The following is a 22749-nucleotide window of genomic DNA, read 5'->3' on the forward strand; positions in this document are numbered from 1 at the left end:
TCTTCGCCCAGAACCTCCCCACTCTTGTCTCCCTGCTGCCCGCTCTCCCTTTCTGCAGGGATCAGACGCTCAGCCAAGAAGCCCTGGCCGCCTTCCAGCAGCCAAGGGCCCCGGGCCTGACTCCTAGCCCTCACCCAGCCCAGCTGCTCCTGTGACTGGCCGAGGTGCTGAGCAGGTGTCTGCGGCTGAGCTGGGGAGGAAGCCAGGTGTGCCGGGCAGGGCTGTGATCGGGCGGGAGCTGGCCCAGGGCTTAGCCCTCGCCCTTTGGGCCAGCCTACACCTGCTACATCTGAAGAGATGGCGCCTTCGTGAACCTCCCTGGCCCCGCACCTTCGTTCTGGGTCCTCCCTTCCCAGGGCTATAGGCAGCCTCAGAGGGGCCCAAGACTTAGAGCCTGCCTGCCTTCTGGAGCCCCAGCCTTCAGTCAGCCCTGGGGCAGCTGGTTGTCCTTGCTGGGGCCCAGTCGAGACTGCCGAGACCAGGTGCAAGGGCTGGGCAGGAAGGGTGGCCTGCTGCAGACCCCTGACTTATGAGGCCGCGTGTGCCCACATTCACAGAGGGTGGGCGGTTTAGGTGCAGGGCAGGGCGGCTAGCAGGCCCAGTGTCATAATAACCAGAGGGCACCGTGTGGACCTCCTGGGGAATCCCATTCCAACAACACAGCTGCGTGCGGACGTTGTTGAGACCATCAGAGAAACCCGAGCATGGGTGTGGGGTCGTGTAAGGAATGTTTGTTAGTTGTATTGGGCAAGAGAAAAATGTGATTACTTTACAAGGGGAAAAACACCCTTATCCTTTTCTGTTAGAAGATCTTTGTGGGTAAAACGACCTGAGGTTCAGATTTGCTTTTAAATTCTCTGGAAGGAAAGAGATTGGAGGGGTTGGGGGGATGTGATGGATGCAGTCATCATTCACATTCAGACGTGGGCTTGGGCGCAGTTCTCACCTCTCTTCTTTCAAGAGCAGTGAAAATCCCTGCGGTGGTGGTGTTCAGTTTCTAGGTCATGTCTTAGCAACCCCATGGACTGCAACACGCCAGGCCTCCCTGTCCATCACCAACTCCCAGAGCTCACTCAGACTCATGTCCATCGAGCTGGGGATGCCGTCCAACCACCTCATCCTCCGTCGTCCCCTTCTCTTGCCTTTGATCTTTCCCAGCATCAGGGTCTTTTCCAGTCAGTCAGCTCTTTGCATCAGAAGGCCAAAGTATTAATGCTTCAGCACTAGTCTTTCCAATGAATACTGAGTTGATTCCTGTAGGATTTACAACCCCCATAGTAACCAGTGGGCTTGAGCAGCAGCAGCTCAGAGTTGGGTAGGTCTTGTCAAGACCCTCTTTCTGGTCTTCCTTCTTCTAAACCCTGAGTGTCTGCTCAGTCCCAGGATGTGGATTAAAGCCCGTAAGTCCTCGTTCACTTGTCTAAAGCAGCGGTCCCCAACCCTTTTGGCACCAGGAACCAGTTTTGTGGAAGACAGTTTTTCCATGGACTGGTTGGATTGTCGGGGGGGTGGTTGGGGATGACTTGAATGTGTCACGTTTATTATGCTCTTTATTTCTATTATTATTACATCAGCGCCACCTCGGATCATCAGACATTAGATCCCAGAGGTTGGGCCCCCTGGTCTCAAGGATGCTCGCCCTGTGCCAGGCCCTGTGAGCACGTGAGCCTCCTCTCCCAGGAAGAATGGGGGAGCTTGTCTCCACTCCACAGCTGGGGACAGGCTCCAAGAGGCCACACGGCTCCCAAGGGAGAGGAGCCACCGGGCTGGCTCCAGAGCCAGCCGGAGTATCCCAGCCACGCATCCCCGAAGCACCCCAAGCACTCGTGAGTGACGGCCCCCTTTCTCCTCCCCAGCTGTCCTCGCTTTGCCAGCTCCTGAGCCTCATGAGGCCGTCATCCCTGAGGCAGTACCTGGGCCCTGAGACCGTGCTGCGTGGCCAGGAGCAACAGCCAAAAGCCAGTGCCCAGCTCGACCACAAGGTGAGCACCCAGCCCCTGCCCACCTTCACCAGGGTGCCACCCCAGGGATGGCAGGGCTGTCCACACGGCACAGCCTCGGGGGCTTAAGGCTGCCATTCTCCAAACCCCTGCCACACAGGACCACGCCCAGCCAGCTGCCCCTGGCCACCTCCGCAGAGCCTGTGCCTGGCGCCCCTCACAGAGGTGGCGTGCTGTGGGCACAGGCACGCAGGCTTGTGGGTTTCGCTGCGTCCTTTGCAGCCTGGCGTGGCTTTGCTGGAGAAGACACAGAAACTGGACTGCTGGTGAGGGGAGTGGGGTGGAAAGGAGTGCCGCGGACGAGCAGCACAGGGGACGCTCCCACGCACGGGGCCGCCTGTCTCTGGCGATCCGAGCCGGGTCTAGCTCCCTGTTGCTGTTCCCTGTGGCCCTCACTAAGGCAGAGTCCTAAGCTTTCCCAGTTCTTCCGGAGCACCTTCCCAGACCTCGCTCGGCTTGCCTGAAGGTCACGCTTGGAGGGAGTCAGGAGCAACGAGGAGCCCCAGAGCCTGCAGGTGGTGGGGCTTGGAATTGTCAGGCCTGTGGGCTCTGGGCTGAATGTCAAGCCGGGGTGGCTGTGTAGGGCCTTCAGGCTGGGATTCCCAAGCTGGGCTCCCTCAGTGAGCGCCCCCACCCCTCCATCCCGGGGGAGTGGGGGATGAAGGATGCAGATAGGCATCTCCTAATTTCAGAAGGTGGTTAATTCCAAAAGCTCTCCTGGAGGTTGGATGTTAACGACCAGGAGGCCAGCCTTTGGGCACATTCTGCAAATCAGATAAGTGAATTAATTACTTAATGAACACAAATGAACTATTAAGAAGATGTGATCACCCCCAGGTGTACACTCCTCTCCTGGAACACGGAGAGAAGGTTCTCAGCTGAGCCTGACGTGAGCATACTTCTGAGGCTGCCGCCTCACAGGAGAGCCTGTCTTCTTCCCGGTCCCTTTCCCCCGAATCTGGAGCCTGTTATGGAGACTGAGTTTGGCTGTTCAGGGATGAGGGGTGCGGGGTCGAGAACACAGGTGGGGTCAGCCCTTGGGGATGGGACGTCTGAGCAGAACTCAAGTGGGCAGGCCCCAGGCCTGGGCTAGAGAAAGGGAAAGTGACAGGAAGAAACGAAGGTTGAGAAAGGAGAGTGGAGGCTTGTGTCTGGTCTGGCCAGGGCACCTTGGGGCCACCCCTGGGCCTCACCTGCCTCGTAGAGGTGGTGTCATTGCCTGGCCAGAGGGTACCATGTGGCTCACTGCATTCCAGAGCGCATCTGGTAGGAGACGTCCCTTCAAAAGCCCGGGAAGAGAGGGGAGTAGTGGGCTCAGGGTATCCTTTTATACTTGAGGATTGTTTTCATGCATGTAATCCTGGCAGCTCAGACGGTAAACCATCTCTCTGCAGTGAAGGAGACCTGGGTTCGACCCCTGGGTCAGGAAGATCCCCTGGAGAAGGGAGCAGCTACCCACTCCAGTATTCTTGCCTGGAGAATCCCATGGACAGTAGAGCTTGGCGGGCTACACTCCACGGGTCGCAGAATGTTAGACAGGACTGAGCATCTAACACACTCACACGTGAAGGGTGCCGTGGAGTGTCCCCTTGGTCGGCTGCCATATTGAAAATGACCATGTGGCTGGGAAACACCGGGGGCAGGCATGTCTCGGCCAGGTGCCTCACACGTGGGGTGTGCAAGGCGGCTCTCGCATGCCTCTGTTGTAGCTTGAGCCTGTGGGATTGATCCTGGCCCAAGAGGTGGGGAGCCTACACCAGAGGAGGGGCAGGGCTGGGGGGGACACGGGGGTCTGCACAGCACTGTGAAGCGTCCTGTTTCCCTGGGCCGGGGACTGTTCTGACTGGGAGGGGCTAGGTGGGGCAGGTGACTGGACTCCCGCCGCCCAGCCCCACTCCCCACTCAGCTGACTGACTCCTCATTAGGCCCCAGCGTGTTTCATCTTCAAAGGTGATCAGGCTGCTCACCAGCCAAAAGAAGCAGTGGCGTCATCCGCCCTGTTTTACAGGGAGTAGTGGTCGGGGCTCGCTGAGCTTTTATCCGCAGAGCTCAAAGTCTCTGCCTTCTTTCTCCCTGGGGTGCAGAGGGGAAACTAAGGCCAGAGTGAGGCTGGCCCAAGGCAACCCAGCCTGGAGAAAAGGGGGGCAGGCCCTTCCCAGCGCTGGGCCACATCCCCTGGGCTCCCACTCCCTCCTGTCTAGGAGATTTCCTGCCCAAGACTGCTGGGTCACAGCCCTTCTCCAGCGCTGCAGATAAACACTTGTGCCAGTCCCCATCCCACCTCCCCCGTCCTGTCTCTGCCTGAGGCCTTGGCCCAGCTCCTGCTTCCCCTGGGAAGCTCCTTCCCAAGAGGCTGGGTGCTCAGATGCCCACGGCATGACTCTCTCTCCTCTCTGATTCCCTGGCTTTGCAGTTGTCCTTTGACTTGTCTGTTTCCCCAGCTGGACTGTGGGCACAGCTGCTGTGCCAGCATCGCCTGCTGTGTTTGGCACTAGATGATGGAATGAGTGAAGAAGTGAATGAAGGCAGTTGTCAGTCTCCCTGTCTGAGCTCTCTTCTTCCACCCGCTCTGGGCCTCCCACCCCTCCGCTGGAAAGCACCCTCCCTCTGCATGCCCTCCACCCTCAGACCAGCCTTTACCCGCAGGCCCCCTTGTCTTCTAATGTCCTCGTTTCATTAAGGCTACAAGGGTTGATGGCCTGGGCTTCTTCTGTGGGAGGCCCTTGACTTCATAAGTGCCACCAGCTTATGAGAAAACCAATCACAGCCATTGTTTGTAATTATAAGCTAGTAAGATTCCTGCCCAGGGCTTCCCAGGTGGTTCAGTGGGTAAAGAACCCACCTGGCAATGCAGGAGACACAGGAGACACGAGTTTGATCCCTGGGTCGGGTAGCCCATGGAATAAAACCTGGCAGCCCACTCCAGTATTCTTGCCTGGAGAATCCCAGGGACAGAGGAGCCAGGCGGGCTGCTGTCCACAGGGTCACAATGAATTGGACACAACTGAGTGACTTGGCATGATTAAGTGTTGTGATCCTTTCAGATGCGCAGCAGAGCAGCTCACCCATCCACACACACCTATCCACTCTCCCCCATCCAGGCCGCCACGTAACATTGAGCAGAGTGCCCTGTGCTGTGCAGTAGGCCCTTGTTGGTTGTCTGCTTTAAATATGGCAGTGTGTACATGTCCACCCTAAGTACCCCTCCCCACACCCTTCCCCTCCGGCAGCCGGAAGCTCGCTGAGTCTGTCTCTGTTTTGTAAGTTCGTTTGCATCATCTCTCTGTAGATTCCACATATAAGTGATGTCGTACGATATTTAAAGTGCTTTTGGATAAAGAAGTTGCTCAGCCCCTGGGTGCTTTTTGCCGGGGGGCGCTGGGCTTGCCTGGTTTGAGAAGGCAGGGTCTCCCAGAGAAGGATCGTTGAGGTCAAAGTGCTGCTCTGGGCCCTGCATGGGCCGGGGCCCTGCGTGTCTGCGAGGTGGGAGAGGGTGTCCCAGTGCTGGTGTGTGCTCTGGAGTTGGCCTCCAGGTGCTTCCCTCTGGTCCAGGGGCACCAATTCAACAAGCGGCCTCCATGTGTCTGAGGCTGTCCTTTCAGCTCCTATGCAGATAGACTTCCCGTAACTGGACTCAGAGCAACCAGCTCAGCCGCACAGCTCGGAAGCAAGGGTTTCCTGGGGGCTTTCTGTTTTCTTGTAGCTGATGTGTGTAAACCAAATTTGGCCAGACTGACTGACTCACTTTTATCCAGATGACGACGCTCTGGTCTTGTTAAACCTCCGCTACGTGTGATGTTCCCATTGATGGCACTCCCCTGCCCTTTCTGGCTTCTCTCCAGGGCTGTCTTCTGCATCGATGCTACCGTGAAGGGATCTGGGGTTCTGTTTTCCCCCTAGGGATTCGGAAAGTCTGTAGAACCGAGAGGGCTTCCCAGGTGGCACTGGTGGTAAAGAACCCGCCTGCCAGCGCAGGAGAAGCCAGAGCCGCAGGTTCGATCCCTGGAGGAGGGCGTGGCAGCCCACTCCAGTACTCTTGCCTGAGAATCCCATGGACAGAGGAGTCTGGTGGGCTGCAGCCCATAGGGTTGTACAGTTGGACGCAAGTGAGGTGAGGTGACTTAGCACACACAGCACGTGGAACCAGGATCCTTATGGTGGGGTGGAGGTTTACCCCTCGGTTTGGTTAAACTTGGAGGCTTCCAGGAAGTTAACTGTCTCTCGTTGTGTTGAAACAAAACCAAAGGCCATGGAGCCAGGTGTCCCAGGGTTGGGGCTGCGTAGAGGCACCAGGAGCCAGTCCCGTCTCCTCCTCTGCCTCCAGGCTGCGTCCTCCTCGTGGTCTGACAGTGTCCTCACAGGACAGACCACCTAGGACCCACTGGAGGTTCTGCCTCTGTGATGGTCCCTGTCCCCCAGGGCTCAGCTGCAAGAAGCCACCCCACCCAAACTGAGCCTGGCAGTTGCAGGCAGCCCCCGTCAGGGTCCTCACTGGGCACGGGCCCTTCAGTCCGTGTCTGGGCTCACGAGGCTTAGGGACGGCTTGTTTATAGGAGAAGTGTGTTCATGGAGAGGTGACGGGGCGGGCTGTGCTCTGAGCTTGGGTAATGCTCTGGGGTGGACCCCACCCCACTGCATGGATTCCTTTGAACTCACTGCTGGGGTTTCTGCACCTCTGCGTATCTCTGCACATCTTCTGCAAAGGGCACGGGCCTGCCACGGATGCGTGTGCACGTATGTCTTGTGTGTATGCGCGTGCGTGTGTGTGTGTCCTGGGATCTCCTGTATGTATATCTTCATGGTGTGCCCAGGTGTTAATGGAGTTGACAGACAAGTTATACCACTTTTGCTCCTGCGCTGGCCTGTCCCTGTGTCAGGTGACCCTGCCAAGAACAGCCTTAAGTGACTGGGGTGTGGTTGGGGAGTTTGGAGAGAGGAAGGGAGGGTGCCGCTGCCCTCTGGCTCTCCGAGCCGCCTCTGCACCCTGCACTCTCCCGCAGGCAGTGAGCGCCAGCAGGGGGACGTGGGCTCCCTCAGGCTTGGCTGGGGCACAGGCATCGAGCCCTGTGTTGCCCAGAAGGGCAGGTGGAGGGGAAGCCCTCCCTCTCCCTCCACTCTCTGTCTCTCCCTGCACTTCCGGCCCCATGCCCTGCACCACAGGCAGAGCTGTGCCCGCAGGGCTGGGGACCTTGACCTTGGTCAGGCCAAGAGGAGGCGGCTTGGGAAGAACTGGCTGGTTTTGAAGAATGGGCAGTGGCTATTCTGGATTCCTGAATCCCTCCCTGGCTAGTCTGTTGTGGGTTCCTCCTCACTTCCTCCCAGATGAGGAACATCTGACATCTTCGGAAATAAACTTCAAAGAGGTGGCTTCCGGGCAGGTGACCCTAAGCGGAGGCCTGTGCGCCGGCCCCACGTCACAGCCACCTGGGCAGCTGCAGGCCTCTTCAGAGCAGGTACCTCTGAGCATCTGAAGGCACACGGGGCCCGGGCTGAGACCAGCTTTGAATTCCAGCTCCCAGGAATCCTGGCTTCTTTGCAAGTGTGTGAGCAGGGCTTCAAGTGATGTTATTGAGTGGGGAGGAGAGGCGTGGATTCTGCAGGCAGCTGTTGCCAAGCCCAGCCAGCTGGCCTCCTCAGCAGCTTCTGGGCCTGCTGTCTGCCCTGCCCCACCCTGGGCTCAGTTCTCCTGAGGACCCTTCAAAGGTCCCTCCCTGGCCTCAGTCCTCATCCCAGGCGGGTGACTCATGGGCTTCTGACCTGACAGCCCACTTCCATCTGCTCCTCCTTCAAGTCCTCCTGGACAACTCTGTGATCGTCTTCCTCCCGCTCTTTCTCAGGAAAGAGTGAGCCTGAGCGCCTGTCACATCACGTTCAAGCCCCGCTATCCATGGGCTTTGTCAGCTCACCCTGCTCCACCCGTGCGGTTCTCCTCCTGAGAATCAAACCGCCCCGCTTGATTCCGAGCGATGGGTGCCTTTGCCCGAAACCTGCCGTTCTTTGGCCGTTGTCTTTGCTCCTGCCGTCCTCCTTCCTGGTGATGCCTGGCCCGTCTCTTCTGTCCTTGGTGATCATTGCGATCTGTGTATTCAGCCCTTGCCGTCCGCCCATTTCTTCACACGCCTGAACAGAGTTGCCTTTGAGGGCAGGGGCTAGGGTCTGATGCGCTCACTGAAATGCCTGCCCTGAGCAGGTACAGTCTGGTGAGGAACCCTTCCCCATCTCTGTATACCCAGCCCCACCCACCAGTCTTGAGAATGCCAGTGGAGGGGAGCAGTGCTGGCTTGCAGGGTCTTAGTTCCCTAACCAAGGATCAAACCCAGGGCCTGGCAATGAGAGCACAAGGTCCTAACCACTAGACTGCCAGGGAGTTCAGTGTGTGGCTTCTAAGAACCATGTCTAAGCAACTTAGGCTCCACTCACACCACCATACACCTGGTGGGGGGGCCAGGGTCCCCCACTGGCTGTGCTCGGTTGGGAGGAGCCTGGCAGACCACAGCCCTCTCTGCTGCTCTCCTGCTCCCCACCTTTCCTGTCCCTTCTCACCCTGTGCCAGGACCCTGTAGTGACACAAACATGTCCCAAAAGGTCTGGGACAGCTCATCGGGCTTAACTGGGCCAGAGCCGAGCAGTGTCCCCCAGCCTCGGTGCTGCTCTCTGCCTCTCTCGCCTCCGCCCTCTGGTGCCTTCCCAGGCAGCTTTGCTGCTGCCCCTGAGACATTCCCAGGCTTATATCCTTTCCGCCGCAACCCTTGTTTCTGTTTAGTCACCAAGTCGCATCTGGCTCTTCGCGACCCCATGGACTGTAGCACACCAGGCTTCCCTGTTCCTCACCATTTCCTGGAGTTTGCCCAAATTCATGTCTGTTGAATCAGTGACACTATCCAACCATCTCATCTTCTGTTGCCCTCTTCTTCTGCCTCAGTCTTTCCCAGCATCAGGGTCTTTTCCAATGAATCAGCCGTTCTCATTAGGTGGCCAAAGTATTAGAGCTTTAGCTTCAGCATCAGTCCTTCCAAAGAGTATTCAGAGTTGATTTCCTTCAAGATTGACTGGTTTGATCTCCTTGCAGTCCAAGGGACTCTCAGGAGTCTTCTCTAACTCCACAGTTCAAAAGCATCAATTCTTCAGTACTCAGCCTTCTTTTATTGTCCAGCTCTCACATCCATACATGACCACTGGAAAGATCATAGCCTTGACTATACAGACCTCCATCAGCAAAGTGATGTCTTTGCTTTTTAACACACTAGCTAGGTTTGTCATAACCTTCCTGCCGAGAAGCAATCGTCTTCTAATCTGATGGCTGCAGTCACCATCCGCAGTGATTTTAGAGCCAAAGAAGGGGAGGTCCGTCCGTGCTTCCACCTTTTCCCTCTGTTTGCCGTGAAGTAGTGGGGTCGGATGCCATGATCGCAGTTGTTTTAATACAGACTTTTAAGCCGACTCCCTAGCCAGGGGGAAGAAGGAGCTTCTGTGCTAGATCCTAACAGAGTCCCAGAGCTGAGTGTGGCTGGCTTGGCTTGAGTCGTGTGCTCCCCTCTCAGCCAGTCCCATAGCCAGGCATACCGTGATTGGCAGGCCTGGACTACTGGGCTTCCCTTGGAGTCAGGTCTGAAGTCCCCACTATGGGGCACCTTGGCCTGGGTGTTGGGGACAGGAGGCTGGGACTTGACAGAAGGAGGGGATGGGATCCTGGGCACTGGGAAACCCTAGTGTCCGCAGCGCCCCTCTGGTCTTCAGAGCCCCATGTGGGAAGTGTAAGGAGGGCAGTGCTTCCCAACAACTCAGTGAGTGAGAAAGATAAGAAAGAGAAGGCAGGAAGCCACTGCTCCAAGGGGCCTCTCCAGCCCCCGGCGGAGGCCTTTACCAACACCCCGGCTGGCTTCAGGGGCTCCCCGCAGTGCACCCATGCGCTGATGCGCTCGTGCACGCCCAGACATAGATTCCCAAACAGAGGCACTGAGACTCCCATGGTTCTCAGGGCAGCCGGCAGAGCTGGGCCTCGGTTCCAGATCCCCCCGGGGCCAGGGTCTCTGTCCCAGCCAAGGAGCAGGAAGGGCCACCAGTCCCTGCCTGTCATCTCCCCTCACCCCATGGCCAGCAGGAAGCCAGAAAGGAAGAGTAGGCTGGGTTTGCCTGCAGCCCCCTAGTTCCTCCCACCTGTGGACACTGGACGGGGCAGATGCACCGAGATGACCCCCTGCCGCAGACCCACAGGAACAAAAAGCCCTCAGCCTTCCCCCTTTGCCTCAGCTTATCTCTTTCACAGGGCCTCCCTGGTGGCTCAGACAGTAAGGAATCCGCCTGCAACGCTGAAGACCCAGGTTCAGTCCCCGGGTCAGGAAGATCCTCTGGAGAAGGGAACAGCAACCCGCTCCAGTATTCATGCCTGGAGAATCCCATGGACAGAGGAGCCTGGTGGGCTACAGTCCATAGGGTCTCAAAGAGTCGGAGACAACTGAGCGTCTAACACACTCATCTTCCCACCTGGCCCCACCACGGCCCCCAGTTTCCTCTGTATCCTCACTGCTGAGCCCAGGGGCCAGGGCCACTCCAGGTCCAATTCCAAGTTCAGGATACAGCTGAAAAAGGAACCCTCCATCCCTTCCAGTGAGCTCAGGGTCTCAGGTCTGTGAACGTACCTCCTGTGGACAGCTAAAAGAGTCGGTGAGGGGCTCATCTTCTGAGGAATCTGTAGAGGGGCACCCAGGCTGGGCCCCGGGGTCCTCTCACAGCCTCAGCAGAGACATCATATCACATCTCTCCACCCAGCTGGGGCCTTGAGAGCAGCTCTCTAGGAAGTGCCCATTCCTGAGCCAGAAGTTCTAGCCCCACCCAGAGGCTGCCCGCCCATCTCCCATCACCCTGTCGGCCTCATCCTGCTCCTTGTTGAGGGTTCCACCCACGCCCTTGCCTAAAGAGGAGCTCTCATTTACAGAATCGAGCGTCTGGCCTCGCAGGCCCCCGGGCTGAGTCTGGCAGGCCCTGCCCCTGTGACGTCTACTCTCCGGCCTCTGTGCCCTGGGCCCTCAGGGACCCTGGGCTAGGAAGAGGTGCCGGGTCATCATACCGTTTCCTGGTGATGGTGCGTGCGTCCTTGCCATTTCCTTCTCTCTGGGACTTGTGACCGGTGACCTGCCCTGGTCAGAGTCACTTCCAAACTCGGCTTTCCTTTGGGCACTGCCCTCCACTGTTGCTTCTGGGGCTTACCAAAGCCAAGGCCAGAGAGGGTGACCTTGGAGCAGCAGCAGCCTGAGAGAGAATAAGTCTCGCAGCTAATCTGTGGGGCGAAGAAGAGAGGAAGAAGCAGCGCCCAGAGGTGCTGGGAGGCGCCACCCTCCAGGACAGGCCCAGACGCGGCTCACCCGGGGAGAGGCGGCCCCTCTCACCTTTGGCCTGTCACCACACGGGGGCTCTCGGCCGGGACCCTGCACATAACCCTCCCTCAGGGCTGTGGTTTAGTTGCTGAGTCATGTCCGACCCTTTCGACCCAGTGGACTATAGCCCTGCAGGCTCCTCTGTCCATGGGATTTTCCAGGCAAGAGTACTGGAGTGGGTTGCCTTTTCCCCCTCTAGTTGTTGCTTAGCAGGGTATCTTCCCAACCCAGGGATCAAATCCCCCTTCTCCTGTGTCTCCTGCCTTGGCAGGCAGATTCTTTACCTGATGAGCCATTGGGGTCGCTCAGTTGTGTCCAGTCTTTGTGACCCCATGGACTGCAGCCTGCCAGGCTCCTCTGTCCATGTGATTGCCTAGGCAAGAATACTGGAGTGGGTTGCCATTTCCTCCTCCAGGGGATCTTCCTGGCCCAAGGATCAAACTCACATCTCCTGCACTCCAGGTAGATTCTTTACCACTGAGCCACCAGGGAAGCCCACTTCAGGATTATTCATGACTAGTTATTTTTGTTGTTATTTGCCCAGCCTCTCCTGGGGCTCTGGCCTGCAGCCCCCAGGGTTAAATCTGTTAGGAAACATTCACAGCTTGTCCAGCTTAAGGGAGCGTGTGCGCTCATCTCTTTCACTTCTAAGCCTTACTGGAGATAGTCATGCAGTCAGGGGACCTCTCTAAGCTCAGCTTCCACATCTACTGTGGCCTCTGTGGGAGTGTGCTGGGTCAGGGTACTGTGCAGTGGGGCTGTAGGGCTCAGTTTGATAAATGGAGAAAGCAAGGAAGAGAATTCATTAGGACCCAGCTCTAGCCTTGGGTTTGAAATGGTTCAGTCTTTCCCAGACTTCACTGGTTCTAGAACCAACCTTCAGCATGTGTGTGTCTCCAAGATCAAAGCCCCCGAGAGGACCCACAGGTGGTAGCCATGGGACCTACGGCACAGGTGTTCCAGCTGGGGCTGAGAGCAGAGCGGACTGGGCCCCAGGACAGCCTGTCTCCCAGAGCCTGTGAGCATGGAGCGGCGAGCCCAGGGGAGCTGCTCTGGGGTCCTGGCACCCCAGGCGGGGGCCCGGGCAGCAGGCGGCTTTGAAGGCCAGCTTGCTGAACTACGCCTGTGCGTCGTGTGCTCCTGGGCCCCGGCAGGCTGGCTAGAAGGTCCTTTGAGTCAGTCTGTCCTTCCCAGCCTCCACAGCAGCTGCCCCAGAGCCTGGCTGGATTGCTCCTGAAGGATCCCCCAACCAAGGGCAAGGTCTCCCATACCCCACCCTCACCCAGGCCCCAGGCTGGCAGCGTCTGGGGAGGGGGCTGGGTTCAAAGGGTCACCTCGGGTGGTCCTAGACTCTTGGCCAGACCCGAGGTGGGAGAGACTGCACAGTTCTCGAGGCTTCCTGGGGCATCCTCTCCCTCCCCCTCTGCCCTTTCTTAGGGTGAATAACCCACAGCCAGCTCCCTTGGCATTAGCTAGAGGGGAATTTTCTAAAGCATGAATTTCCTGGGAAACGTCCACCCTTTCTCCCTCCGTCTTATGACGAAAGCTCTACAAACGGAGACTTGGCCAGCAGTTCCCGGGCTGGAACTAGCTGGACCAGAAAAGGAGGCAGTGGCCTTCCCCTCCCCCAGCCCCTCATGGTGACAAGCCCTGTGGGCCTGTCTCCTATCCCTCTGCCTTGTCATCCTTCCCCAGGGGGAGGACAGGGCCCGCCTCCAGGCTCTGCCTCCAGGCTCTCGAGCCGGGAAGGAGGCATCCAGCACAGTCCTTCTCAGAAAAGCCCGCCCACCAGACCCAGAAGATGGAAGCTGCAGGCTCCGCTGGCAGCGGTGGAAAGGGACCGTCCTTTCTTGTTGGCATTGGGTTCAGGCACGTCTTATGCCTCAGACTCTGCCTCTCCCCAAGTTGTTGACTGAGGTTTCCAGGCCCTGTTTCCCATGGGGGCTTCCCAGCCTCCACTCACGGCCGGTCTGGAGGGACTGGGTGGCCTGAGCTGTGGAGCTGGGGAGGGGCCCATTCTACAGACAAGATGTCCAGGCTTGGATGGACACAACCCTCTACCAGGGGCATGCCCCCCGCACTGCTGGGTAACCCTGAAGCCACACCAACCCCTATCCCGCATACACACACACACCTGCCCTTGAAGACCTGGGCTTCCCAGGTGACTCAGGGCTAAAGAACACTCCTGCTCTAACCCAGGAAACTCAGGTTCGATCCCTGGATCTGGGAAGACCCCCTGCAGAAGGAAGTGGCAACCCACTCCAGTGTTCTTGACTGGAGAATCCCAAGGAGAGAGGAGGCTGGTGGGCTACAGTCTGCGGGGTCGCAAACAGCCAGGCACAACTGAGCGACTAAACAACCACAAACAAAGGGGCCGCAGGCTGGAGGGAGGGCCCCCAAGCTCTTGCGGCCCTGGCCCTGCCGAGGCTTGGCCTCTGCCCAGCTTCCCTTCCCTACGTCTCTGTGGTGCCAGCAGGACAGGATGGGGCTTGCTGAGTTCAGGAATTGGTCACAGCTCAAATGGAGCAGGAAACGCAGCCCTCACACCTGGCAGTTTACTGAGCGGCAGGCCCTGTCTCCTGCCCAACCCGAACCACCCACCTCCCCAGAGGGCCTCCCCCAGCCTCCCAGAGTCCCCGTCAAGCTCACGTTCTGCCCTTCACAGAAGCAGGGCCGGGGAGAGGAGCCTGGGGGAGGCTGGGGGTTCAGGAGAATCCTGGCAGGCCCCCAGTACCCTGGTCTGTCCCTGTGTCTGAACCAGAGGACACACACTGCCTTACCTTTCCTCATCCTCTCGAAGCAGAGACCGCGGGTGGGGGATATGAGGGGAGGAACGGTCTAGGCAACTCTGCTGCTAACAAAGTGCTTTTTTCTAGAGTGTTCAGCCGCTCAGTCATGTCTGACTCTTTGCAACCCTATGGACTGTAGCCCGCCAGGCTTTTCTGTCCATGGGATTCTCTAGGCAAGAATTCTGGAGTGGGTTGCCATGCCCTGCCCAGGGACTGAACCCAGGGATTGAACCCTGGTCTCCCACATTGCAGACAGATTCTTTACTGTCTGAGCTATCAGGGAAGCCCCGTTTTTCCTAAAGCACCACTGTCAAGACTGCTGTCTGGGTCCTGATTTCTGACCAGAGGTGGTTCCTTATCCCTTTCAGTCAGAGCAGTCTTTCCTAAAGGGCTCACTTAGGCCCACCTGCAGGGGTCATTCTCGTGTGCTCCCAGTCATCCTTCCAGGTAGGTGTTGTCCTTTGGAAAATCGACTTATTAAAGGTGACTTAAAGGCCTTTTCTTCAGAATTACTTATTCCTTCTTGCTGTTCCCACACCTTAGTCCAGTTCAGTCTCTCAGTCATGTCCAACTCTTTGTGATTCCATGGACTGCAGCACGCCAGGCTTCCCTGTCCATCACCAACTCCCAGAGCTTACTCAAACTCATGTCCATCGAGTCGGTGATGCCATCCAACCATCTCATCCTCTGTTGTCCCCTTCTCCTCCCACCTTCAATCTTTCCCAGCATCAGGGTCTTCTCTAGCGAGTCAGTTCTTTGCATCAGGTGGCCAAAGTATTGGAGTTTCAGCTTCAGCATCAGTCCTTCCAATGAACACCCAGGTCTGATCTCCTTTAGGATGGACTGGTTGGATCTCCTTGCAGTCCAAGAGACTCGCAAGAGTCTTCTCCGACACCACAGTTCAAAAGCATCAATTCTTTGGCGCTCAGCTTTCCTTATAGTCCAACTCTCACATCCATACATGACTGTTGGAAAAACCATAGCTTTGACTAGACGGATCTTTGTTGGCAAAGCAATGTCTCTGCTTTTGAATATGCTGTCTAGATTGTTCATAGCTTTCCTTCCAAGAGCAAGCGTCTTTTAATTTCATGGCTGCAGTCACCATCTGCAGTGATTTTGGAGCCCGAAAAAATAAAGACTCTCCCCGTTTCCATTGTTTCCCCATCTATTTGCCATAAAGTGATTGGAGCGGATGCCATGATGTTAGTTTTCTGAATGTTGAGTTTTAAGCCAACTTTTTCACTCTCCTCTTTCATCAAGAGACTCTTTAGTTCTTCTTTGCTTTCTGCCATAAGCGTGGTGTCATCTGCGTATCTGAGGTTATATTCCAGCTTGTGCTTCATTCAGCATTTCTCATGATGTACTCTGCATATACGTTAAATAAGCAGGGTGACAATAAAGGCAAAGGAGAAAAGGAAAGATATACCCATTTAAATGCAGAGTTCCAAAGAATAGCAAGGAGAGATAAGAAAGCCTTCCTCAGTGATCAACGCAAAAAAATAGAGGAAAACAATAGAATGAGAAAGACTAGAGATCGCTCCAAGAAAATTAGAGATACCAAAGGAAAACATTTCATGCAAAGATGGGCTCAATAAAGGACAGAAATGGTATGGACCTAACAGAAGCAGAAGATATTAAGAAGTGGCAAGAATACACAGAAGAAATATACAAAAAAGATCTTCATGACCCAGATAATCACGATGGTGTGATCACTCACCTAGAGCCAGACATCCTGGAATGCGAAGTCAAGTGAGCCTTAGGAAACATCACTATGAATAAAGCTAGTGGAGGTGATGGAATTCCAGCTGAGCTATTTGAAATCCTAAAAGACGATGCTGTGAAAGTGCTGCACTCAATATGCCAGCAAATTTGGAAAACTCAGCAGTGGCCACAGGACTGGAAAAGGTCAGCTTTCCTTCAAATCCCTCACCTACCCCCCTGCCAAAAAAAAGCCCCATATTCAAGATTGTATTCCTGGGATTTTCCCTCCAGATTCAATGATGGGAATCGGCATAAGAATGAAATTGTGAAACCTGTTCTCAGTAATTCCCCACTGTACAGACTTCCCTCCAGGGCTTTCTTCAGATCCCAGGCCCACCCTCACCACGCCTCCCAGCCAGGAAGATAGTTCAGAGAGGAGTCGGGGGTCAGGGGCGGGTGGAAGGCATGTCCAGCTGGCATGTCACCTGTAAGCAAGTAAATGTTTACCAGCCTCAGGCCCTCTCTGCCCTCTGCCACACCCGCTTTCAAGCCTGCCCCTCCCAGCCGCCCTCCCTGCAGTCATTGCCCCTGGATGTTTTCCTTGGCATCCCCCCTTCCCAGCTTCTCCCTCCACTGCTCAAAGCCCCTCTCCACGACCAGCCTCGGGCTCCATGCTTTCCAAGGTCTCCGCCCTCTCCCCCGCCCCACACCTACCCCAGACCCAACTGGACAGAGTCAGTTATAATTGGCATTGTCTCTTTTAAAATTAATGTAAAATTTTTTCATTATATTCTGATTATATGAGGAAATCACACACAGTGTAGAGAAATAATCTTTAAAAAAAAAAGATGAAGGAGGAGCTGTAATTCTTCTCAGAGTGGTGGTTCCGCTTGGGTGGATTCTGTCCCAACAGATTCTAGTGCCTGCTCTCCCCACGTGCCCCCTAACCCCCTCTGTCCCCCACTGCGCCTTCTTCCCGCTCCAGAGCAGCTCTGAGTGGCCTCCACTGCCCGCTGTCTGACCCTTCTGCCGCCAGCCAGCCCTGTTCCCAGGGCGCCCTCCCTCCCTCTGCTGCAGCCCAGCTGGTCCCCCAGCAGCGGTCAGTCCCCCAGAAGTGAGCCCTGCCTCAGCTTCTTGCATCAGCCCCTGGGGTCTGTCGGGTGGTGTGATCCCGCCCCCTCAAGGCTATCTTCACCTCAAATCCTACTGCTTCTCTGGGGCCTGGTCAGGTTTAGTCACTTCCTCCCCGAAGCCTTCAGAACTACACATCATCACCGTGACCTCCCACCCCGAAAGGTGGAAGGACCCTTTCTCCTTCCGGGCCGAGGCAAAGCTGAGATTCATTCAGTATTCATGGGCCAGACAATTGCCTTCCTGAAGTACCTTTTCCCCTCTAGCGTCTGGGTGTTTGTGGCAGTGTCTTAGTCAGGGTACAGTGTCTGGTACACAGGCCTGAGCCTGCTCTCTAGGGCTGGGGTGGCGGGAAAGAGCCGTTTGCCAGGACTGCAGAGCTCAGGAGTTCTAAGTGCCCTGGGCCTCCGAGGGCAAGGCCAGGCTGGGGAGGGGGATCCTGCAGATGGAGCTGGCTAGGGATGCTGGATCGGTCCCCAACACCCCCGGGGGCATCATGGCCTGGAGGCACACCCAGTGGGCTCCTGCTTTTCCCCTGCTGCGAGGTGTCAAGTCCCAACCCAGCCAGCCCATGGCATCAACCACCTGCAGGCCTCAGATGTTGACTAAAGAACGGGCTGGGTCCTGGGCAGCACAGGTGCTGCTGGAGGAGTGGGGCGGGTGGCTTGTGTCCTCGGGATTTTGCACATGGTATTTGAGGGGGAGAAGAATGTGTACACTAGAGAGTGTCTGGTGTCCTCAAACATGGCCCCAGCTTCTGCCCCTAGGAGGCCGCCGGCTCTGTGCAGAGACTGTCACTATTCTGGGGCACCGCCAGATGCTGTAAAGGGGGAGGGTGATAAGGGCAGGGGAAGTGGGGGAATAGGGGAACCTTGGCTGACTCTGAGCTCCCACCCCATTATCACCAAGCTGGAGCCCGGCTGGCCATCTCTGGAGCCTGCCTCTCCCCTCCCAGCACAGCCTCGGGGTGGGTTATCTGCCCGGGGCACCACGGTGGGGTGTTTCCTGCCACCCTTCCTATCTTAGAAGGAGCCTGAAGGGGACGAGGCAGTGGGAGCCTCCGAGTTGGGGAGGGGTGTGCCCGCTGGGTGCCAGGAGCCAGCTGTCTTCCCAGGAGGAGCCTCGCCCGTCTTCGGGGCAGGTGCGCCCCGCCCTTCATTCCCCCTGTGCAGCAGGTGAATGTCCCATAAACGAATGGGCCCCAACAGCCCTCCAAGGGCACCAGGGGATCAAAGCCTCCTCTTATCAGATAGAACTGGCCTTGGTCCTGCGTTCACCCCTGGTTGTCCAGGGGGCAAGAGCAAAGGCATGAGTAGGTGGGTGAGGGGGCAAATGTTCAGCCAGACTTCCTTCCCTCTGCACCGCCTCGGGTCAGCACAGCGAGGGTGTCCGGACGGACTCGCACATCTGTCTGTGAAGGGGTGTCCACAGGAGCCTCAGGGCTGGGGGACAGTGTGGATTTCCAGGTGACAGAGAGTTCTTCCTTTTCTGAAGGGAGAGAGGATGGTCATTCATCAGGGCCCTAGAGAGCACTGAGTTACTGGGGCCCAGAGCCCTCTTGGAAGACACCTTCCGGACACTGTGGGCGCAGGAAACCCGGGCTGGGCTTGCGGCAGTGGAGTCAAGGAAGCCTGTCTCTCCCCAGGTCTGCTACCTGTGCCACAACCTCCTGACCCTGGCCGGGGTGGTGGTCAGCTGCCAGGATATTACTCCAGACCAGTGGGTGAGTCTCCCGGGAGAGGCTGGGCTGGGCCTGGCAGTGGAGGAGCCCAGCCCACTGCCAGGAACTGGAAAGAGTGGGAGGCTGAGAAAAAAGCACGCCTGGGGGAGCCGGCCTCATCCTCCTCCCAGCAGGCCCTCCGAAGGGATACTGACCCATGCCCCCAGTTGCCCATGCCTCCCCTCCCTTTCCTGCCCCACTGCTGAGCAGTCACTCAGACCAGCCTCCTCTTTCTCTAACTCCGTGCTCCCCTCCCCCACCCCGTGGTCCGCCCGCCCTGCCCTCCCGTGGGCTCTGCAGGGAGAGCTGCAGCTGCTCTGCACGCAGTTGGACCGCCACATCAATACCCATATCCGGGAGAGCCCCCAGGCCATGCATCGGACCACTCTCAAGGACCTAGCTGCCCAGACCTACATCCGCTGGCAGGAGCTGCTGGCACACTGCCAGCCCCAGGTGGTGCCCCCGCCCCACCCGCCCCCAGGCTTGGAAGGGGAGGGAAGTGGTCAGTTAACTGACCAGAGCCCGCAGAGCATCTGCCCTCTCTGCAGCTGCCAGGCTCCTGGCTGGGAGATGGGAGAGGGCAGTGGGGGGTAGGGGGGAGATGCATCTTGGTGGACCATCGTCTTTCTCATCAAGGGTCAAATGCCCAGGGTAGGGGTGCAGTGAGGGGGACACAGACAAGCTGGCTCCTGGGTAAAGGCAAAGAGAAACTTCACCCCAGAAAGAGGGAGGCGCCTAGACCAGAGGGCCGGTTTGTCAAGAGTGGTGCCAGGAAGGGACACCAGAGGCACCAGCTGTCCACCCTCTGCCCAGCTGTCCTGCAGGCTTGAGGTTGGCCTCCTACTCTGCTGGGAGGAACACACCCAGGTGACCCTGGTTCCTCTTAATTTTTGTAGCAACGACCCTGCACTCCTGATTTTTCAGACTCTCTGGGTAATAACTGTTCAGTCACTCAGTCGTGTCAAACAAACTCTTTGCATGTGACCCCGTGGGCTGCAGCAAGTCAGGCGTTCCCATCCTTCACTATCTTCGAGAGTTTGCTCAAACGCATGTCCATTGAGCCAGTGATGCCATCCAACCATCTGTTCCTCTGTCGCCCCCTTCTCCTCCTGCCCTCAATCTTTCCCCACATCAGGGTCTTTTCCAGTGAGTCAGCTCTTCACATCAGGGGGCCAAAGTATTGGAGCTTCAGCTTCAGCATCAATCCTTCCAATTAATATTCAGGGTTGATTTCCTTTAGGATTGGCTTGTGATAATATTCATAGCTAATATTTATTGAATAAAGATCCTCTTCTACCTGAGTCCACATAACCGCCCCCTCCACGAGGCAGGTATTGTTGTGATCCCATTTTACAGATAGACAAGCTAGCTAAGAGTCGCTGAGAGGTTAAACAGCTTGCTCCATCACACAGGCTGTGGCTTGCAAATATCAAGACCAGGGCACCAAGCCAGCCTGACTTGCACGCCTGCAGAATTAAGCACGGTCCAGCCCCTCTCTCTGGCGGCCTGGCTTCTGGCCTCTGTTGGTTCCACCAACAAGCAGCTGTCCCACCCCCAGCCCCTCATAGAGATGAGCTGGGTCTCCTAAGAACTCTGTCTCCAACTCCCCTCACACTGCCCCTGAGCCCCCAGCTTTCCTTCCCCTCCATGCCCCACCCCCCAGCAGCCCGTGACCTCTGACTTGGAGCTGACACATCAGCCCCAGGCTGTGGCTTGGGTCTCAGATTGCACACATCTCTGAGAAAGCTGGAAAGCAGCCCTCACCCTCCACCCCTGAGGAACTGGATCACACTGGTCTCTGGTGGGAAGCGGTGTGCTTGTCATGAAAAGAAGGGAGAATGATTCGCGGCCTGGCCGAGCCAGGGCCAGGCCCCAGCTTCCTCTCACACCGCCTGGGCCTGCAAGCTGGCAGTAGAGGGAAGCAAGGCAGAGCTGTGGCCGGGGGGCCTATTGACCTGCCGCATCCTCACCTGGACAGGAGCCCCCGGAGCCTGTGGCTTAGCAAGTGGCAGGAGGAGGCCTTGGTGGATGTTTAGGGGGCGCTGGAGAGTCAGGGAGCAGGTCCATGGGGCCCACGGGCCCAGACCATCACGCCATGTTCTTCTCTTTGCTGCAGGCCCAGTACTTCAGCCTCTGGGAAGGCATCTAATGGAGCAGGGCAAGGGTGGCCCTGCGCTCCTGGCTCTGGCAAGCAGTGAACACAACCTAGATAACGAGTCATGGAGAATGGCGGCCAGGGGAAGACCGACCAGCCGAAGCGAGCGCCTGCCTCCCCCGCTGCCCTGAGGCCCGCTGGACAAGGGTTCTGCCTCGCATGTCTCCATCCCTTCCCCATCGTCTCTACTCCCCACGGCCGTCGTCTCCAAAACTCGGGTTTCCCTGGGCCTCCCGAGCCCCTTGGCCACCCTCCTCCCCACCCTCCTCCACTTCTCCGTGTGTCATTTATGTGAGGGTTCTTTGTGCACACTAAAGTCTCAGCATCAGTGGTTTAGAAGAGTTCCTCTGGTCCCTTACTGAGGGCCTGTGCCCAGCGTCCAGTTTCCTGATTTCTCCGCTTGTGCTTTGCAGAATTCTCACCTGGGGCCAGTTGCATGACTGGGTCTCAGGCCCTGCCCTGCCCCCTGCAGCAGAGGACTGTTTATTAAACCTTCAGGGTTTATGAACAGTCTTGGCTATGGCCTGAAAGCTGTCAGAAACCCTGGCAGCAGGGGTAGGGAACATCCATTTGGACCAGTCTGAAGCCACCCCCCTGCAGCCACTGGGGAAGAGCCATGGGGTGAAATGGTGAGGGCTGTAATTATCCTTAATTCGGTTTATTGTTGAGCTCTGAAATCAACTCCCAGACTTAGGAGTTGGGAGCGGGGGTGGTTAGCTCCCAATACTTTTTGTTTTCTCTTGGCCTTACCCAAGATCAGGTTTTGTGGGCCCTGATCCCTAAAGGGGTGCTAGATGTCTTCGACCTGCTCCCTTTGAGAGCAGGTGTCCTTCGGCACCCCCAGGGTATCCATGGGTAGCACTTTCTCTCTCTGCCCTGAGAATCCACTGCTAGTCTCTGGCCCTTCCTCAGCCTTTCTAGGTTGGGAGGGGTTTTGCAGGGGCCACAGGAGTTGAAGAGGAAGTAGCCCTGCGCACTGGGCCCATGCCCGTGATCCAGCTCAGCCCCTAGCACCTGCCTGCGTTCACCATGGCTGCGCTTGTGACTTTGTTTGCCCCTCTCCTTTGTTCTGTCATGCCGAGTTAAGGCCAGTTAAGGAGGAGAGAGACTCCCCCGAAATCAAGGACCTTCCAGGCCAAGCACCTCAGTTTGCAGACCTGAAGGGCAGCCCATCATTCCCTGGGCCTGGTGGAGGTCCTCACTGGGTCCGCAGAATGCTGGGAGCCGGTGTGTGGGCTCAATCGTTCAGTTGCGTCAGACTCTTTGCGACCCTATGGACTAGCTCAGCAGGCTCCTCTGTCCATGGGATTCTCCAGGCTAGAATGCTGGAGTGGGCTGCCATTCCCTATTCTAGGGGATCTTCCCAACCCCGGGATCATTGGCAGGTGTGTTCTTTACCACTGCACCACCTGGGAAGCTGCTGGGAGTCGGGGGCATCTATAATTCAAAGGGCATGAGCTCACAGCAGGGCACCAGGCACCATGCAGGTTGTCTCCCTGCCTTTGCCAGGTGAGAGTTAGAGAAGCTGTCTGCCAGGGAGGCTTGGAGGCCCAGGCAGCTTGCCTGGGAGTTCTGGTTTCTTTTCCTGGCCACGTCACAGGCCCCCTCGGCCAGGGTGCCTCTGAGGCCCCAGCAGAATCAAGTAGGCCTGAGATCCTCAGGTAACATAGCGGCAGCTGCGGGAAACCACCTCCCTCAATCCCCCTTCAGGGCGGCCTGGGCTCCTGACACCGCACATCCTGACGGTTAATGCTCGGCTGTTCAGTTTGCTCTGGACACCTGGAAATCACCTTTGAAATTTCCCTTCTTTGTTCTCGCTGCCAAGGGTGGCCTAAGAAACTGAAGTGGGGATTTTTCCAAATTCTCGAGGCTGCCCCTA

The 22749-nt window shown here is 57.1% G+C and overlaps 1 protein-coding gene and 1 long non-coding RNA gene across 3 annotated transcripts in view; one reads left to right on the plus strand and one right to left on the minus strand.

Annotated features, from left to right (window-relative positions):
- FAM178B (family with sequence similarity 178 member B) overlaps window positions 1-21211 on the plus strand; it is a 99599-nt gene extending 78388 nt beyond the window's left edge. For both annotated transcript variants that reach the window (XM_042246470.2, XM_027967084.3), the window contains 4 exons: window positions 1857-1982; window positions 18641-18718; window positions 19016-19168; window positions 20832-21211. In XM_042246470.2, coding sequence (XP_042102404.1) covers window positions 1857-1982; window positions 18641-18718; window positions 19016-19168; window positions 20832-20864 — 390 coding nt within the window. In that variant the 3' untranslated portion in view covers window positions 20865-21211. The remainder of the gene's footprint in view (window positions 1-1856; window positions 1983-18640; window positions 18719-19015; window positions 19169-20831) is intronic.
- Window positions 729-20997, minus strand: LOC132659600 (uncharacterized). Its single transcript, XR_009600187.1, has 2 exons — window positions 20686-20997; window positions 729-18483 (listed from the first exon to the last, which is right to left on the minus strand). It is a non-coding gene; the product is annotated as an uncharacterized LOC132659600 (long non-coding RNA).
- Window positions 21212-22749: the final 1538 nt, after the last annotated feature.

This window comes from Ovis aries, chromosome 3 (assembly GCF_016772045.2).
Source record: "Ovis aries strain OAR_USU_Benz2616 breed Rambouillet chromosome 3, ARS-UI_Ramb_v3.0, whole genome shotgun sequence".
NCBI lineage: Eukaryota > Metazoa > Chordata > Mammalia > Artiodactyla > Bovidae > Ovis > Ovis aries.